At 40.9% G+C, this 18,150-nt stretch overlaps 1 protein-coding gene across 1 annotated transcript in view; it reads right to left on the minus strand.

The window, feature by feature from the left end:
- The window catches only part of PTPRQ (protein tyrosine phosphatase receptor type Q), a 140,286-nt gene that overhangs the window by 45,263 nt on the left and 76,873 nt on the right, over nucleotides 1-18,150 (minus strand). The window contains exon 43 of the mRNA XM_071766341.1: nucleotides 3,419-3,751. Within this exon, the coding sequence (XP_071622442.1) occupies nucleotides 3,419-3,751 (333 nt within the window). The remainder of the gene's footprint in view (nucleotides 1-3,418; nucleotides 3,752-18,150) is intronic.

Here is an 18,150-nt window from a genome sequence, read left to right on the forward strand (position 1 = left end):
AAACACAAATTTCTGAAAACCCAATAATTCCTGGAGAAAAATAATTTCACTGTTACTTCACAACCAAGGTAGCTTTTTCTTTGGCAGAAAAAATGTCTTACAGAGGCATTTCTTGACCATCAGAAACAGTGGTTAACTTCTACCCTCAAATCTGCAAACACAACTCCCATTGATTTTATGGGTTAAGTACTCAGACTATTTTACATAGCAGCTAAGCACCCTTAAGCCCTAACAGACCATGTATATTGGCTGTGCACCAGCAGGCTAATCCAGAAGACACTTGGCCCAGTCCACATGGGTGAGGAGAGGGGGATCAACACCTGTTCTCTGTATACACTCCAAAAGGTTTCCCAGAGTGCTGGGTCAGTTTTTTGTGCATCCTCAATTTCTCTTCCCTGCTTCTCTCTTCACAAAAGAGAGAAGGGGAATAAGGTTTTTCAGTCTTTTAAACAATATTTCTAAAGACTTAGAAAATGGGACGTCAGGTAGACTGAGACCTACCCTTGTTAAACATTTACCAGTGCTCAGAGAGGCTCCCAGCACTGCTGAAGCAGACTGGAGCATCCAGCTGGCTACCCAGCTGTGATATGTCACCGTCCTCTTTCTTTAAACTCCTCAGCTGATTGCCATTACCCCAGGAAAAGGACCAGCACGCAGCCACAACATCTGGATTAGTCCCTTGACTCCACAGTGTTGTGGAGGCAGCTCATCTCTTGCTGTGTCAGTGGTTGAGCTTGGAGGAAAACTGCTGCTGCCCACATCCCTCACCACAGGCACAGGCCAGGAGCCAGACACTTGGGCTCTACCATCTCCTCAACTTCTACCCCACCACGATTTTTATAACTGGCTAATAGAGCACACAGAGGACCTACTCTTGAGAAAAACATTATGTTTTTAAGGAAGGGGCTTGGGCAGTTTACCAAGATTTTTTTAGTCTTTTACATTCTGCATCCCCAGTGACACTGGTAGGAAACTAGTTCTGTCTTAAACCAAATTTTTGCTCTTCAGAGAGGAAATCATAGAGAGGATATTAACTTTAGTGATTATGTGTTTTCACTATCTGACCCTCTGTCCAGTTTGAGACCCTAACTTTCTTAAATTCAGCAACATTTTTTTTAAAGATATGTCAGCAGTTGAGATCTATCCATCTAATAGTAAGAAATTTCCCCAGAGCTGTTGGCTCAAAAATTGCACAGCTTCTGTTAGCTACTTTCTGCTCCATTTGGGGCTATATGATTTTCTGATTTATTTTTTTCAGTTTCACTGAAAATATTGCATTAATTCATAGGCATGATATCCCCATGAGAACCACTGGACAAAGAAAGTCCATGCACATGAGAATGGACTGAGAAGTTCTGATATCAGCTGCAGAGTCAAAGGACTGCTCTTGTGTTTTACAAGAAAAATGGTCTGCTTGTGATGTTCACTATCATGGTGCCCAGATGTCTTTGCCCTTTGGGGCTTAGGATTCCTCCATTGTAAATTATCATCTACAAATAAAGACGACAATTATTTCCTTACCTAGTAGAAAAACTGTGAGGTATTTAAGGATAGACAGCTGTATGACTGTACAGAGAGTGCACTGGTGCTATGAGGAGCATTTTACAAAAGCCTCCCGGATCCACATAATTGTAAAAACATGAATAGAACAAAATAAGTTTGTGAGCCAGTGACAAATGGAGCCCCTTAAGGATCAGTGTTGTGACTGGTCTTACTTAACATCTTTGTTGGTGACATGGATGGTGGCATTGAGTGCACCCTCAGCAAGTTCTCTGATGACACCAAACTGTGTGGTGCAGCTGACATGCTGGAGGGAAGGGATGCCATCCAGAGGGACCTTGACAGGCTGGAGAGGTGGGCCCATGCCAACCTCATGAAGCTCAACAAGACCAAGTGCAAGATCCTGCATCTGGGTTCAGGCAATCCCAAGCACCTGTACAGGCTGGGCAGTAACTGGCTTGAGAGCAGCCCTGAGGAAAAGGACTTGGGGGTGCTGGTAGGTGAGAAGCTCAACATGAGCCATCAGGGTACACCTGCAGCCCAGAAAGCCAACCAGATCCTGGGCTGAATCAAGAGAAGCGTGGCCAGCAGGTCCAGGGAGGTGATTCTGCCCCTCTGCTCTGCTCTTGTGAGACCCCACCTGGAGTGCTGTGTCCAGTTCTGGAGCCCCTGTTACAGGAGGGACATGGATGTGCTGGAGTGTGTCCAGAGAAGGGCCATGAGGATGATCAGAGGGCTGGAGCACCTCTCCTACGAAGACAGACTGAGTGAGTTGGGGTTATTCAGTCTGGAGAGGAGAAGGCTCTAAGGAGACCTTATTGCAGCCTTCTAGTATCTGAAGGGGCCTACAAGAAAGCTGGGGAGGGACTTTTTAGGATGTCAGGTAGTGGTAGGACTAGGGGGAATGGATTCAAACTAGAGGACAGCAGATTTAGATGGGAAGTTATGAAGTTCTTCCCCATGAGGGTGGTGAGACACTGAACAGGTCGCCCAGAGAGTTGGTGGAAGCCCCATCCATGGAAATTTTTAAGGCCAGGCTGGACAGGGCTTTGAGCAACCTGATCTAGTGGGAGGTGTCCCACTAGGGGCAGGGGGGTTGGGACTAGATGATCTTAAGGGTCCCTTCCAACCCTGAAAACTTGATGATTCTATGAAGTAGTCTTTGGTACATGTCTGTTTAAGTCCTTGTTATCTCTATTATGATTACTTTGGAAGGGTAAAATAGTGAAGAAAGAGCTGTCAGGCCACTCATGGCAGCTCTCCGTTGTTCTATGTGGGCCAAAGACCAGATCTCAAATGTGCTCTGACCTAGGCTGGCTGCGGATAGGGAGAGAAAAGTAAAATGTTAACTTCCTAAATAATGTATGTTTCACATCCCTTTCTCTCAAATACCTAGTGATGACTTATGTCTGACAACTAATTCTTCTCTTACTTGGAACCTGAATTCCTCCAAAATATATCTTAAATTCTATTGCCAGGAACTCAGAGCAGAATTTCAGGAAAGTGTTATGACGTTGTGGAACAGACTTTTAGTCAAAGAAATTAAAAAGTATTATTTTTCATTGAAACATCTCACATGTAGGGATGGACTGAAAATGATTTATCAGTCCCAAAGTAACCAAATTCAAACTTACCAATTCTAGTTGTGGAGTAGGGCTGAGAAATGAAATTGTTGTTCAGTAAGCCATATATTTATAGAACATCCAAAGGCATTAAAATCTGAAGTAGGGTCAAATATGCATACCCACCACATGATTTATATGAAGATTTTTCATACATGAAGAGTTGTAATAAATCCTATTAACTTCACCAGTATGGTAGGTCTGTGAAGAAATAACTTCTACCAAGTGTTCCTGCTTATTTAGGCAAACATCACATTATTATAGCATTGTGACACATGGAAAATGTCCTTACTTACAGCCAGGAAGTGTCTGTGTAGAAATCCAAGGAGAAGGACTGCCATAACCAACATTTGTACTGGCGGCAACTGCAAATCTGTACCATCTGTATTTTTTCAGTCCATACACTGTCACTTCTATCCAGTCATCCACCACATTTTCATATAAATATTGATGCATCTCATATTCAATACATTCATCAGTTTCCCAGGCACTGCAGTGGATGGACTGTAGCTGCGTGGTAATCTTGTAGTTTTGAAAGTAGCCCAGGATAGATTTCGGTGATCTCCAATTCAAGGTCACACTTGTTGACTGCACATTGGAAAAAACAATATCCCTGGGAGCACTAGGAACTACAAATTAAAACACTTGTAAGGTATCTTCATTTGAATGAAACATGATTGCAACAAAAACCCAGTGTCGAAAAAATATTTTAATAAGCATGTCTAAAGACCAAGATTCAATTTTATATGGTTAATAAGCAGTATTACATTGGTCTAAATCACACTGTACATATATAGGTGCTGTATGCTTGCCATAGCATTTGAAAAAAAGAAAAATACGTGTAGGTGTGGTACACAGGGGTAGCTCTGAGAGGTGTGACATGGCTGTTGCTACATTTCAGGCTATGTCTCAACTTGGAATGGGAGTATCAAGTAAAGCTATTTTTGGTCTACCCATAGCATCTTTTACTGCTGTTGCTAATTGGGATTCCTCACCTCTCACTTAGAAGTACTAATTTGTCTCACTCTCCCTTGGTAGCATAGGAAATCCTCAAGCAACACCAGAAGGTTTCCTAAGTGCCCTGTTTCACCTTCTGAATGGAAACATGCAATCAATACATGCAATATGTTGTCTATGCAAGTGCTTTACAAGCTGTTCATTAAAAAACAAACTAAAAGAAAGCCAACAGGAAAAGCTAAACAATATGGCACTATAAAGCAAAAAAATAAACTTGCTATAAACTTTGCTTCCATGTATTTATATAAGTACATATATGTGGGTATACACAGGTTATATTCATGTGCATGGAGAGAGAAGCACTGCTTGGATGTACATACACACACATACACATATCCACACACATTTATCCATATCTATTTTAAGCCAACAGTGTACAACAAACTCTCACAGACTGGATGCTACATATGGTTTTGTGCTAAATCACATAGTCATACAGTAAGCTAATACTATCTCTAAGACTGCGTAAGATAATACTAATACTCTCTGTGGCAAAAACTGCAGAGAAATCAGCTCAGAAATAATTTTGTACATTTAGCTTTAAAGAGTGATTTAGGGGGAAGAGGCATCACTGGTGAAAGAAAAACACATGATACATCCTCAAACTGAAACTGAAGAAGACCCAAGGCTTACATAAAGAATAAAGGGATCCCAGACCAACATAACTGGGGAAGAAAGAGAAAACACTCAATTTTTTTTTTTTCAGTCTTGTGGAAATATCTGATCTCCACTTTCATCTGCAAAAATTTGTTTATAAAATCATCATAATATAACAAGCTGAAGCCTCTCCACTAAATATGGTTATTTAAGAAGAAATGTAATTTCTGCGTAAAACCAAGCTGGGATGATAAAAAGGTTTGAGGAATTCAAATCCCTTCAGATGAGCCAAAAGCAGGTGGAGCCTGCAGGAGAGTATTCAGGCAGAGGAACAGTGGGTGCTTCCCCTGTCCTTGTGCTCAGATCTCACACGTGTGTGCACAACATCACGGTGTGCCACAGTCCCATCTGCTCCCACCCTGCTACACACTAAGCAGAGAATAAGAGCAAACTCTCTAAGAAAAAAACCTTTCTAGAAACATTTATCATCATACTCAAAGTGATAAAAAACAAAATTGTTTTGCTCTGTTGTTCTTAGCACAAAGAGAAGAAAACTACAGGAAGTAGTAAATAAAACCAGAGCAGGCAGTAACCTTCTTGTGTGATCAGTTTTTGGAGAGGGAGTTTTACATTTTCAAAAAAGGCGGAAAACTTTGTCCACTTTCAGAAAAATAAATACTGCAATATTTTCATAATAGCTCTGTAGACTCTATTTGCTACTTCTGCAAATTATAAAAAAGGGTTTATTTTGGCCATTAGTAGATGGAAAATAAAGGCAGAGAAATGTTCAGTGTTTACTATAGAAAATGTATATTTTTCTTAAAAAAATCCTCTACTCTGTTGTAATAGAAGTTTTTAATATCTTTTAAGATAATGCAAAGAATATTGATTTTACAAACTCAATTTTAATGATGATAAAATATGGGATAGAATGGATAAAACTATTTAAGTTAAATACAAGATACCACCAAGTCCCACCCTGAACATGAATTAAAGTATTTTTTTAACACCCAGTGCTATATATTCCAGGAACCAACAATTTAATAGTCAACAAAGTCATCAGAACAAATAAAAATTAAAAGAACTTAAGAATAATTCTTCTCTTCCTCACTCAGAGGAGGTAAATTTTTTTAAGATAATGGATATACCCTCACCTTCTCATGCACACAACTCCAGGAACACTTGCTGCAACAGGAATTGCCAACATTGGAACAAAACTGTGAGAGTATGAAACACTGAGATGGAAACAACTGGCTCTAATGCCTCTTAGTCAACACTACTAACTTCCATCTGCTGAAAAGAGATTACTGGACTGTACAGCAATTTAAATGAAAGACTTTGTCAAATGAATTAATTACCTGACTCCCTCTCTGAAATGTTTATATAGCAATGCATGGAATATGGGGAAAAAGCAGGAGGAGCTGGAGATCTGCATTGGGTTGCGTGGCTATGATGTAATTGCAGTCACTGAGATGTGGTGGCACAGCTCCCGTGACTGGAATGTTGTCATGGATGGCTCTGCACTATTTAGGAAGGAGAGACTAAAAAGGTGAGGCAGTGGTGTTGCTCTTTATGTGCAGGAGCAACTGGAATGTCCTGAGTTCCACCCAGAGGGAGAGGTAGAAGGGGTTGAAAGCTTGTGGGTAAGAATTAAGGGTCATGCAGATGGGGGTGAAACTGTTGTGGGTGTCTACTATAGACCACCAACCCAAGAAGAAGATGCTGATGAGGCCTTCTACAGTGAACTGGAAATAGCCACTAGATCACTCTTTAGTGCTCATGGGTGACCTCAGTCACCCTGATATTTGTTGGAAAGCCCACACATCCAGGTATATCCGGTGCAAAAGGCTCTTACAGTGCATCAGTGGTAACTTTCTGATGCAGCAAGGTGCAGAAACAACTAGGAGAGGAGCACTGCTGGACCTTGTATTAATGAATAAAGAAGGTCTTGTAGGGGATGTTAAGGTTTTAAACAGCCTTCATGACACTGACCATGACATGGTTGAGTTTATTATTTTACAAGGAAGAAGAAAGGCTATACGTAGGACCACAACCCTGAACTTCCACAGGGCTATCTTTGCACTCCTTAAGGATCTACTTGCAGGAATCCCATGGGCTAAGACTCTGGAAGGGAGCCCAAGAAAATTGGTCAGTATTTAAATATCACTTCCTTCAAGCCCAAGATAGGTACACTCCCTTGAGTAAAAAATTGGGCAGAAGTAGTAAGAGACCTGCATGGATCAACAAGGAGCTTTTGAAGAAAATCTTGTGAAAGAAAGAAATTCACATCTCATGGAAGAAAGGACTGGTCACTTGGGAGAAATATAGGAATGTTATCAGAGCATGTGGAAAGGTGATAAGAAAGGCCAAAGCCCTCTTAGAACTCAAACTAGCAGAGGAGGTAAAAGGAAACAAGAAGAGTTTCTTTAAATGTTTTGGTAATAAAAGGAAGCACAGGGAAAATGTAGGCCCACTGCTGAAAGGGGTGGGAGCCCTGATAACAGAGGATGGAGAGAAGGCAGAGTTGCTGAAGCCCTTCTTTGCTTCAGTCTTTACTCCTTGGACCAGCCCCTGTGAACTCCAGACCCTGGATATAAGAGAAAGCCTGGAGGAGGGAAGATTCACCACACGTCAGTGAAGACTGGGTTAGAGATGAGTTATGCAAACTGAATATACACAAGTCCATGGGCCCTGATGGGATGCACCCAAGAGTGTTGAGAGAGCTGGCTGATGTTATTGCTCTACCACTCTCCAGCATTTTTGAAAGATCAGAGATAAGAGGAGAGGTGCCTGAGAATTGGAGGAAAGCCAATGTCACTCCAGTCTTCAAAAAGGGCAAGAAGGAAGATCCAGGCAATTACAGACCACTCAGCATCACCTCCATCCCTGAAAAAATGATGGAGCATCTCATTCTGGAGATCATCTCTAAGCACATGGAAAGAAGAAGGTTATCAAGAGTAGTTGTCATGGATTTACCAAGGAGTGCCTTCTATGATGTTGTGACTGAGTGGCAAGATGCAGGGAGACCAGTGGATGTTATCTACCTTGACCTTAGCACAGCTTTTGACACAGTCTCCCATAACATTGTCATGAGCAAGCTCACAAAACGTGGAATAGAAGAATCTGCAGTGAGATGGATTAAGAACTGGATACACAACAGAGACCAAAAAGGGGTGATCAATGACACAGAGTCCATATGGAGACCTGTGACTAGTGGAGTCCCCCCAAGGATCTGTGGTGGGTCCAGTCCTGTTCAATATATTTATCAACAACCCTTTATGATGGGATATAGTGTCTTCTCACCAAGATTGCTGATGACATGATGCTGGGAGAACTGGCTGACACCCCAGAAAGCTGTGCTGCCATTCAGAGGGGCCTGGACAGACTAGAGACTTGGACAGGGAAAAAAATTAATGAATTACAACAAGGGCAAGTGTAGAGTCTTACATCTGGGTAGGAACAACCCCAGGTACCAGTACAAGTTGGGGACTGAATTCTTGGAGAGCAGCACAGGGGAAAGGGACCTGGGGGTGCTGGTGGATGGAAGGATGACCATGAGGCAGCAATGTGCCCTTGTGGCCAAGAAAGCCAATGGCATCCTGGGGTGCATCAGAAGTGGGGTGATTAGTAGGTCAAGAGAGGTTCTCCTCCCTCTTTACTATGCCCTGGTGAAGCCACATCTGGAATATTGTGTCCAGTTCTGGGCCCCTCAGTTCAAGAAGGACCAGGAGCTGCTTGAAAGAGTCCAGCAGAGAGCGACCAAGGTGACTGAGGGAGTGGAACATCTCCCTTGTGAGGAAAGGCTGAGGGAGCTGGGGCTCTTCAGCTTGGAGGAGAGGAGAATGAGGGCTGATCTCAGCAATGTTTACAAATACATAAAAGAAGAGAGCCAGGAGGATGGTGCCAGCTTCTTCTCAATTATGTCCAATGGTAGGAAAAGAGGCAACGGATATAAGCTTGAGCATAGGAGGTTCCATATAAACACGAGGAAAATTTTTTTACTGTGAGGGTGACAGAGCACTGAACAGGCTGCCCAGGGAGGTTAAGTCTCCTTCTCTGGAGACATTCAAAATCTGCCTGGACATGTTCCTAAATGACCTGCTGTAGGTGACCCTGCTCTAGCAGGGGAGTTGGGCTAGATGATTATTCAAGGTCCCTTCCAACCCCTAGGTTTCTGTGATTTTGTGAAATACTGAAACAGGGGTAGATAGTAGATAGTAGCTGGTTCCTTGGTGGGTGCCAAGAGAAGGGTGGCTCTGATTTATAGGCTTTCACATAGAACAATGGAAGTATAATAAAGGAAGCCTCCATGAGTTTCCTTGTATTTGGCAGAGAGAAAATCCCACAGAGAGGGAGAAAGAACAGGATGCAGGAAAATTATGTTTCTCCTTGCACCCATCCCCTAGAGAAGTGTCCTTTTTCCCCACTGACTACAGAGGGAACGCATGCAAATTACTCCTACAAGGCTGAAGATACTCTCTGTGGTCATCCTGATGAGTAATACTGCATAAAAACCATCATTTAGAAATACAAGCTTGCAGGTATCAAGATAACAGACAGATTGGACAAGTACTACTTCTTCCCTACACAGCTTTGATTTCTATTTTTTGTCATAATGTTTCCAATTCACTTAGACCCATGCGTGAAAAATATTTCTAACCTACAAAAGAAAGGGGGAGTTGGCAGAAGATGTCAGAAAATTTTCCCCATCAGTGCCTACACAGATGGAGAATCAGACCCTTAAGCATTTGTCAGTATAAAATCTTGTTCATTTTCTCTAAATACTTACATAGACAAATCAAATATAAATGTAATGTCTCATTAGAACAAATGAAAAGATCTGATCTGAATCTGGAGCAAATGAGAGATTTGTTCTGAGGGCTGCAGTGAGGAGCAGTGACACTCAGTGGCACAGTATTCCTTGCACTCAATGATTGTGTTCAATGAGACAATTTCAAGACAACTACACTATTGGGTTACAGATACAAAGAGGATTACGATTACTCTAGCATGGAGAATCAGTTTTCCATTCCTTAAGAATGACTAAAATTCCCCCAAATTTTTCACTCCACAGATGGTACCAATTTAAACAAACCATTCCATACTTCCTAGAGTTATCATGCAACTTGTTTAAATTTTCTAAACATGACTCAACTATGATGAAACGATCACTGTTCCACTAAAAACAATCAAAAAATTGCATCTTTGTCAATTATTCTTTCAGACTAAATTGGAGCCGTAAAAAAAACTTATGTACCTGCTCTCATATGCTGCTGCTTTGACAGAAACTTCATTAGTATTCCTGGTTTTCAGAAAGGTGCATGAAAAGGCATGAAGAAAGTCTGTGTTTGGGGTGGTGTAGGACGCTAACTGTCTAAAACTATGCTCTGATTAGCTAGCTGGCATTCTAGTGCTAATCTCATATTAAAACTTCCCAGAAACCATGGAGAGGACCCCTTGAGTCTTAATCTCATATCTGACAGTCTTTTCTTATTGAACTATCATAGAATCATACCAAGTTACGGGTTGGAAGTGATCTTGAAAGATCAAGTCCCACTCGCCCTGCCAGAGCAGGGTCACCTACAGGAGGTCACACAGGAACACATCCAGGGAGGCTTCGAATGTCTCCAGCGAAGGAGACTCCACAACCTCCCTGGGCAGACTGTTCAGTGCTCTGTCACTCTCACAGTGAAAAAATTCTTCCTAATATTTATATGGAACCTCCTATGCTCAAGTTTATAATTGTTTCCCCTTGTCCTACTGTTAGTCAACCCTGAGAAAAGCTTTACTCCATCCTCCTGGCACTCACCCCTTACATATTTATAAACATTGCTGAGGTCAGCCCTCATTCTCCTCTTCTCCAAGCTGAAGAGCCCCAGCTCCCTCAGCCTTTCCTCACAAGGGAGATGTTCCACTCCCTCAGTCACCTTGGTCGCTCTCTGCTGGACTCTTTCAAGCAGCTCCTGGTCCTTCTTGAACTGAGGGGCCCAGAACTGGACACAATATTCCAGATGTGGCTTCACCAGGTCATAGTAAAGAGGGAGGAGAACCTCTCTTGACCTACTAACCACCCCCTTCTGATGCACCCCAGGATGCCATTGGCCTTCTTGGCCACAAGGGCACATTGCTGGCTCATGGTCATCCTTCCATCCACCAGCACCCCCAGGTCCCTTTCCCCTGTGCTGCTCTCCAAGAATTCAGTCCCCAACCTGTACTGGTACCTGGGGTTGTTCTTCCCCAGGTGCAAGACTTTACTCTTGCCCTTGTTGTAATTCATTAATTTTTTTCCCTGCCCAACTCTCCACTCTGTCCAGGCCCCTCTGAATGGCAGCACAGCCTTCTGGGGTGTCAGCCACTGCACCCAGTTTTGTCTCATCAGCAAACTTGCTGATAGTTGACTTTATTCCCTCATCCAGGTCATCAATAAATATACTGAATAGTACTCCCCGCACTGACCCTTGAGGGACTCCACTAGAAACAGTCTTCCAACCAGACTCCATCCCATTGTCTACAGCTCTCTGGCTTCTGTCCTTCAAACACCTCCTGATCCATCTCACTACCCAATCACTCAGGCCATATTTCTTCAGTTTAGCTCCAAGGATGCTGTGGGAGATGTTGTCAATGCCTTCCTGACATCAAGATAAACTGTGTCCACTGCTCTGCCATCATCCATTTTCCTGGTTACATCCTCATCGAAGGCTATCAGGTAGGTCAGACATGACTTCCCCTTATTAAAGCCATGTTGACTGCTCCAGATAAGCCTCTTGTCCTTGATGTGCCCAGAGATAGCACCAAGAATGAGTATTCCATTACCTTTCCAGGGATGGAGGTGAGATCAGTCAGGAGTTACCTTTCTTGAAGACAGGAGTGACATTTGCTTTGATCCAGTCCTCAGGCACCTCTCCTATTCCCAGTGTCTTACCAAAGGTGATGGAAAATGTCCTAGCAATGACATCTGCCAATTCCCTCAGCACCCGTGGGTGCATCCCATCAGGACCCATGGATTTATTGATGTCCAGACTCATTACCTGATCCTTACCCCAATCCTTATCAACCAAGGCACACTCGTCCTTTATCCTGACTTCCTCAGCAGCCTTAGGGGCCTGGGGCTCCTGAGGACATCCTTCAGAAGTATACACAGAGGCGAAGAAGGTGTTCAGCAATTCTGCTTTCTTTGTATCCTTTTGCAGGGTTTAATTACAAGGAGGCTTCAGCTTTCCTAGTTGCCTCTCTGCTTTCTTGGACAACAGTCTTAAATTCCTCCCAAGTGGCCTGCCCATCATACCACTGCTGAAAAGCACTATATTGCTTTTGCTATAATTCAAGTAACTCTGAGAGTAAGGAGCTTTTCAAAACCTGAAAATTTTGGTGCAATGTACTCTATCATTTTCCACATAGTAGTTTCAATTTGGCATATGAAAGCCAACCAGGGAGCTGGCAGAGAGGTTGGCCATGAAATACCGGTGAGCTTAATTTCTGGATTGGAGAAGGAATGAGGTATTTTCAGGTCCATCCACCATTGTTCACATGGTGGCCAAACTCCAGCAAAAAGTTCCTGAAGGAAGATCCACATGGGATTTTAAGTTCCTAAGGCCTATTTACATGCCTGAACTCCCACTGAAGTTGATAGGAAACTAAGCACCTAAATAGAAGTTACTTTCACAGATCTTGGCCCTGGCTCCCTATGCTCATTTAGCTGCAATGCTTATCAGCCCTTTCTAAGCTAGTGGACTGCTCTGAGATTAAGTTTTCATTTGAGAAACTAAATGAAAGGACATTCCTGGTAGAACAAACACCAGGACTCTGATCAAGTTGAACTGGGCCTGTGGAAGTGGTTTAAATGGACATAAATAATTGGCAGGAAAAATCTTACTTGCAATGCAAAGATAACCTAAGGGCAGCAAAGGACACACATAAAAAAATTGTACGGAGAAAAATTACGGCTTTTTGTAAAGACTTCTGTGGAAAGCAATGACTACAGCTGCAAGCACGGGGAACAGAAGATGGTAATATGATATGGCATAGTTCCTAACAAATTTAAAAAAAAAAAAAGTCTGCCTACAGAACAGCTGCTTGTAGCTGGAGTTTGGATTAAAAGAACAGCGGCAGCCTAGAAGTCTGTTGGGTGGTATTAAGAGCATCAATAGGAGGAAAGTGAAGAACAAAGTAGAACAGATAACAGTGGGCATGGTATTCAGAAAATGGAGGTATGAGGAAAGAGAATGAATATTCTGAATCAATTATCTCTAATAATTTTTGAGAGCTTAGTTGCCCATGGGAGTTCCTGGGTTAAGCTGGTATTCCTTATACTAAATATTATTCTAGCATTGACTGCTAATTTCAGGGGAACTCATGATATAAAGTCCTGCTCTGTACGAATAAGGACATCTCAAATAGGTCCCAAATGATTTTATTAACACAAAAACATAAAAAAGAGAGACTATTTTTCCCATGACTTGGGACTGATACTATCAGACATGCTTTAAAGGAAATTGCACAGTTTAGAAAATGTCTTAAAAAGCCTCCTTGGACTGTGTTTCTTAGTCCTTAGCACATTAGAACATTCAGTCTTTAAAAATGGGATCAAAGGAATTAAAAAGCAAATCCTACAAATCTAAGAAAAAATGCACACCTTGAATCTAAGCTTAGAAAACTAGTGAAAGGCTGTTAGTATGTGGTCTGAAATGAAGTAAGAATGCTCAGTTTTCTGATAAATGGGATGACTCTACTTTTCAGCAAACGATTTATGTGACCCTGTAGATGTCAGCTTTGTACGTACAGGTCTCCACAGTTTCTTGTTAATCTAGAATTGGCCTACTCCTTAAAAATATTTCTTTTATTCTACACTATGTGATTCTTCTGTTTTACCTACCTGCTTATAAAAATAAAATCAGCACAATTTCATTGGCAGCAGCAAAGTCATCATTGCATTTCTTTAGTTAAGATTCGCCATAAACATCAAAGCCATTAACTGACATTTGGACATACCAACTAACCAGAAAATCTTTTAAAAAAATAAAAAATAATCTGCATTACATGAAGGAAACATAAAACTGGAGGGGAAAAAAAATTAAGTTTCAAGTCATCTTGGAAAAAAATATTTCAAAGATTCTTAATCATGGTTTACTCTACAATTTTGGGCTACTTTCATTTTAACAGCATGGAAACATGAATTTGCAGCATTCACTGAACACGCTACTCCTATCTGTATTAGTGACATGTACATCAAAGCTCTTCCAGTGCCAAATCTATGGATATGCAGTTGGTTGATTCCTCTGGACAACCAGGCCAACACACACTGCACATCATGCTTGGGGCCCTAATGATGGCTTTAGAGTATAGACTTAAATATTTCTGTCAGTGCACTATGGTCATCTGTAGTTCTCTTCACAAGTTAAAGAAGAAATTAATGTTACTCCAACTTATAGAACTGCCATGAACTGCCATGTCCTAAGAAAAGAATTTATGGTTGACAGAAACAGTGTTTCCTTGGATACGAAGAAGGCTTTAAGCTCATGAATGTTTTGAGCTCCTCATAGCCCTGGTTAAAAAAAAAAAAGGCCCACATTTTCCGATGGGCACCTCGGAAAATGGGCACCTGTACAAACACAGAATCTTTAAAGGTTCCCCTGTGCAGACATCTTGTGCTCACAGAAAAGATATTTTGTGCACAAGTAAAAACACATAATGTTAATTTGCCACCTCCACGCCAAAAGACTTAAGAAACTTTCCCACTACCAATCCTTTCAGGCACTTTTAATACACGAGGCATACTTCTGGATATGGCTAGAAGTTGGTATTGGTCAGCAAAATTAACCACAGATTAAAATATTTCCAGGACAAATTCATAACCCTATTTCTTTTTAATGTGAGTTATGAAGGCATTTCTGTTTAGCAGAAAAGAAATGGTAAGGACTGTCACTGCAGTATAATGGGCACCTCAACCTGTTCCAGGTTCACTTATAAAATTAAATAGGACTACCTGTACAGAAGGAATAATTACTCTGCAAGTCTTAACACTACAGTCAATATGATTAATATTTTTCAGAGAAGAATGTAAAGTTTATTAAGAAAAATCTAACTGAAAAAAAAATTTAAAGCAGAAGTTTTCTTTGATTATTCATGCTTTCAACCCTCCAACTAGCTTTTCGATTGTTTTGGTTTGATTCTTAACTGAATGACTATTTCACTTGTCCCAGACTTGTGAGTTAACTTAATATTCACAGCTTTAGTGTGTCTTTTGGGGAAGTTTCCATAATTTTATGGCTCTTTGTCCCTTCTAAAAGCTTACTTAATGAAATTTCATTTTAATATGTGCATTTTTCTTGAAAATACTCCAAGGATAGCCATTCGGTCATAAAATCTTAACTAATATATGAATGGATACTTCTTACATTATCTTTCAAACCCTGTAAAATATATTTAAACACAAAGTAATAGTAATGATACAAAGTTGACAATTTATATAACATACTGCAACTCAGCAGGGCTACATTAGAAACAAAGCGCTACTAATCTCCTCCTAAATTTAATCTTCATGATCATGTTTAATTGTACACAGATACAAGCAAATTTACCTCCCAAAAGAAGGCAAATAATCTTGCTAAGAATGTAAAGGTCAGACACTATGCAGTGAGACACTGAGCCAAATTTGATTTCACTTTATGTCAGAAATAAATGCGTTGTCAGTGACTCAGTGCTGGCTACATATTCTGTGACTAATCTTAGACCACCATAAATAAGAAGCTGACAACAGCTATAAAACTATTTCCACTCCCAACTACGAATCTCCAGTTCCTGGCACCCAGTCACCACAAAACAATTCATGCAAACACACTGCTAAGGATATGTCCTAATAGTAACTAGTTTGTTGTAAACATGACTAAGCAACAACATGGAAGAAAATGCTTAAGGAGGAAGAGTCTATGCAGTGTTTGTGGCAAAAATTACATGTGCTGAAGCATAAATCCTTCACTTAGGGCAACTCCTAGTGATCAGATGCATATGCCACATGTTGCTACAAAATAAAATCTGTTTAAAGTCTGTTTTGTTTTGTTTTTTCTCCTGCCAGTACAGGTCTATGTAACAATGATCAGATTATGAGTCTCCTTGAAGCCCAGGCTTAATACCATACCCACAGCTTCTCCAGGCTTCCCTCAAGCCAACTCCAAATTTCTCTGAAATCAATCAATTTTTTTAGGAGCCAGGCTTTAACACTGCTAGAAACCTTTTCCCCATCCTCCAAGAAGTGAAGTACCTAGGAAGCCTCTTGGTGTTCTCTTTACCTCTGGGTAACAGGCCTCCTATAAGACTACGTCCAAAACTTGGAGGTTTTGAATGAGACCAGTTTTAATTGTACATTGGCTATCTGAAAACCCACCCCCAGTTTCAGTTTTACTTGATTTCTGAGTCAGGGCTGGCTGTTTGTGAGTTCTGATTTAAAGGAAAGCACAGAGAGTTATGACTGCAGTTGAAAAGTGTCGCTAGATGCATGCTTGTGTGCACCCATGCTAAGCACAACACACATCACTATTTCCAGAGAAAGCTTTCTGATATGCTTATCTCTAGTATTTAAACAATACCTTCCCTCAAAAGTGGATTTTGAACCCTGCCAATGGACAGAAGTTTCTGAGCAAACAAGAGAGCAAATGACCCATGGAGATTTCTAAAACTGACAAAGACACAAACTGGAGGGCACAAACAGGAATCAGAAAATGTTGACCTGTAAGTCAAATGAGAGACAGCATTTTTATCAGAAATGGATACTAATGTGCTACCTCATTGTTTAAAAAAAAGGGATATGGCCAGGCTTCCGTGGGATGGACTGTATTACAATGAGCAGCAGTCACCAAAGTACAACCCAAGCTATTTTCACACCGTTGGCTGCATCACGCCAGCAAGGGGCTGCTCTGCTGGTCCTCATTTGAAGCTCAACCATTTGATCTGGAGCCACAGCAGTAGCAGCTCTGCTGGCAATACACGTAGTCTAAATTCATTCAGACAAACACATCTGCAAGTCTAGCTTTAAGGAATGTGGAAACCAAAACTCAAAGCAGGCCATTAGGACTTTATGAATAGAAGAGATAGAAGTACTGAACCTAAGTGCAAGCAGCTCAGGAAGCTACCAACAGGCAGTCTGAGTACATGGACAAGCCTGACCTCCAAGTTTAGGTGTCAGATTCAAGTCTCCATATTAGAGATGCCCTCCTCCACTTGTCATTCAGAATCTAAACCCCAAAACCCATCACTGGCATAGGCTCTTCTATCTATTATTTGACAGTACTGAGCAGAACTCACTTTTTCAGTTCAAATTTTTATGTGACTGAATGCTGCCACTCATTTGTTATCTAATAACTTAGTAATTAAAGTCTAATAAAAGTTAGATTTGGTTCCTAAACATTAGAGGATACAGTAGAGCTTTCCCCATCCCACCCCTAAATTCCCTAATGATCCAGCTGTTTTGAATTAAAAGACCTCCTCAACTCCACTGCATGAATTGATGTCGCTGAAGAGTAAACAGCTATAGGAACTAAATGCAGTAATTGCTCCTGTAGTCCAGTGGGAAGGTGAAGTCTTGTTCTGGATCCTACTTGTTGAACATTATTTTTAATTGTCATACTGAATTATCAGTGAAGAAGAAACAAACCAAACCAAAAACAAAACAAAACAGCAAAAAAACCCAAGAACCAAAAAAAACAACTCCAAAAAAGAAAAAAAACACCAAAAAACCCACACACACACACAAAAAAAAAACAACCACAAAAAACCCCCCAAAAAAAAAAAAAAAAAAAAAAAAAACCAGAAAAAAACCAAAACAAAAAACAAGAGAAACAATACCAAGAGTAAAAATCACCCCTAACTGGGAAAGAAAACTGAAACAGAAATTTACTTTCTGGATTGGGCATTGGGCTCCTCTCCACCTCTGGTTTAGAAGCTAGACACAGAACCAAGACTATACTGTACATAGGGATTTCATCTCTAAGTGCATAAGGAAGTTTTAGATGGCAGATGAAAGCACAGCCAGGATCTGGTAAACTCTGAAGTGTGCATGAAAAAAAAAAAGAAGATAAATTTTGGCTGACAATTTTTTTATTCCAGTGCCAAAAAAATCCTACCTATATTCTTCTTTGGATTTAGCTCACGATTTTCTTTGTTTTTTAAAAATCCTATTCAAGAGGATATAAGAGTTATGTCATAAGAGTTATGACAGAAGTCTGATTGAAGAAGTTAATGCCTCTTAATTGCAAAAATTCTGAACAGTTTTATTGTTCTCAACACAGAAAGGTACTCTCTCTCTGTGCTTTTTAAAATGACAATTTTAAATTAATTCCATTCTTACTACCAAGAAAATTCTAAAACAGAAGAGAGGAAGTCCTGTTTCTCTTCATCCACCATGAGTATGAAGTTTAAACAA

Source organism: Heliangelus exortis, chromosome 1, assembly GCF_036169615.1.
Source record: "Heliangelus exortis chromosome 1, bHelExo1.hap1, whole genome shotgun sequence".
NCBI classification, from domain to species: domain Eukaryota; kingdom Metazoa; phylum Chordata; class Aves; order Apodiformes; family Trochilidae; genus Heliangelus; species Heliangelus exortis.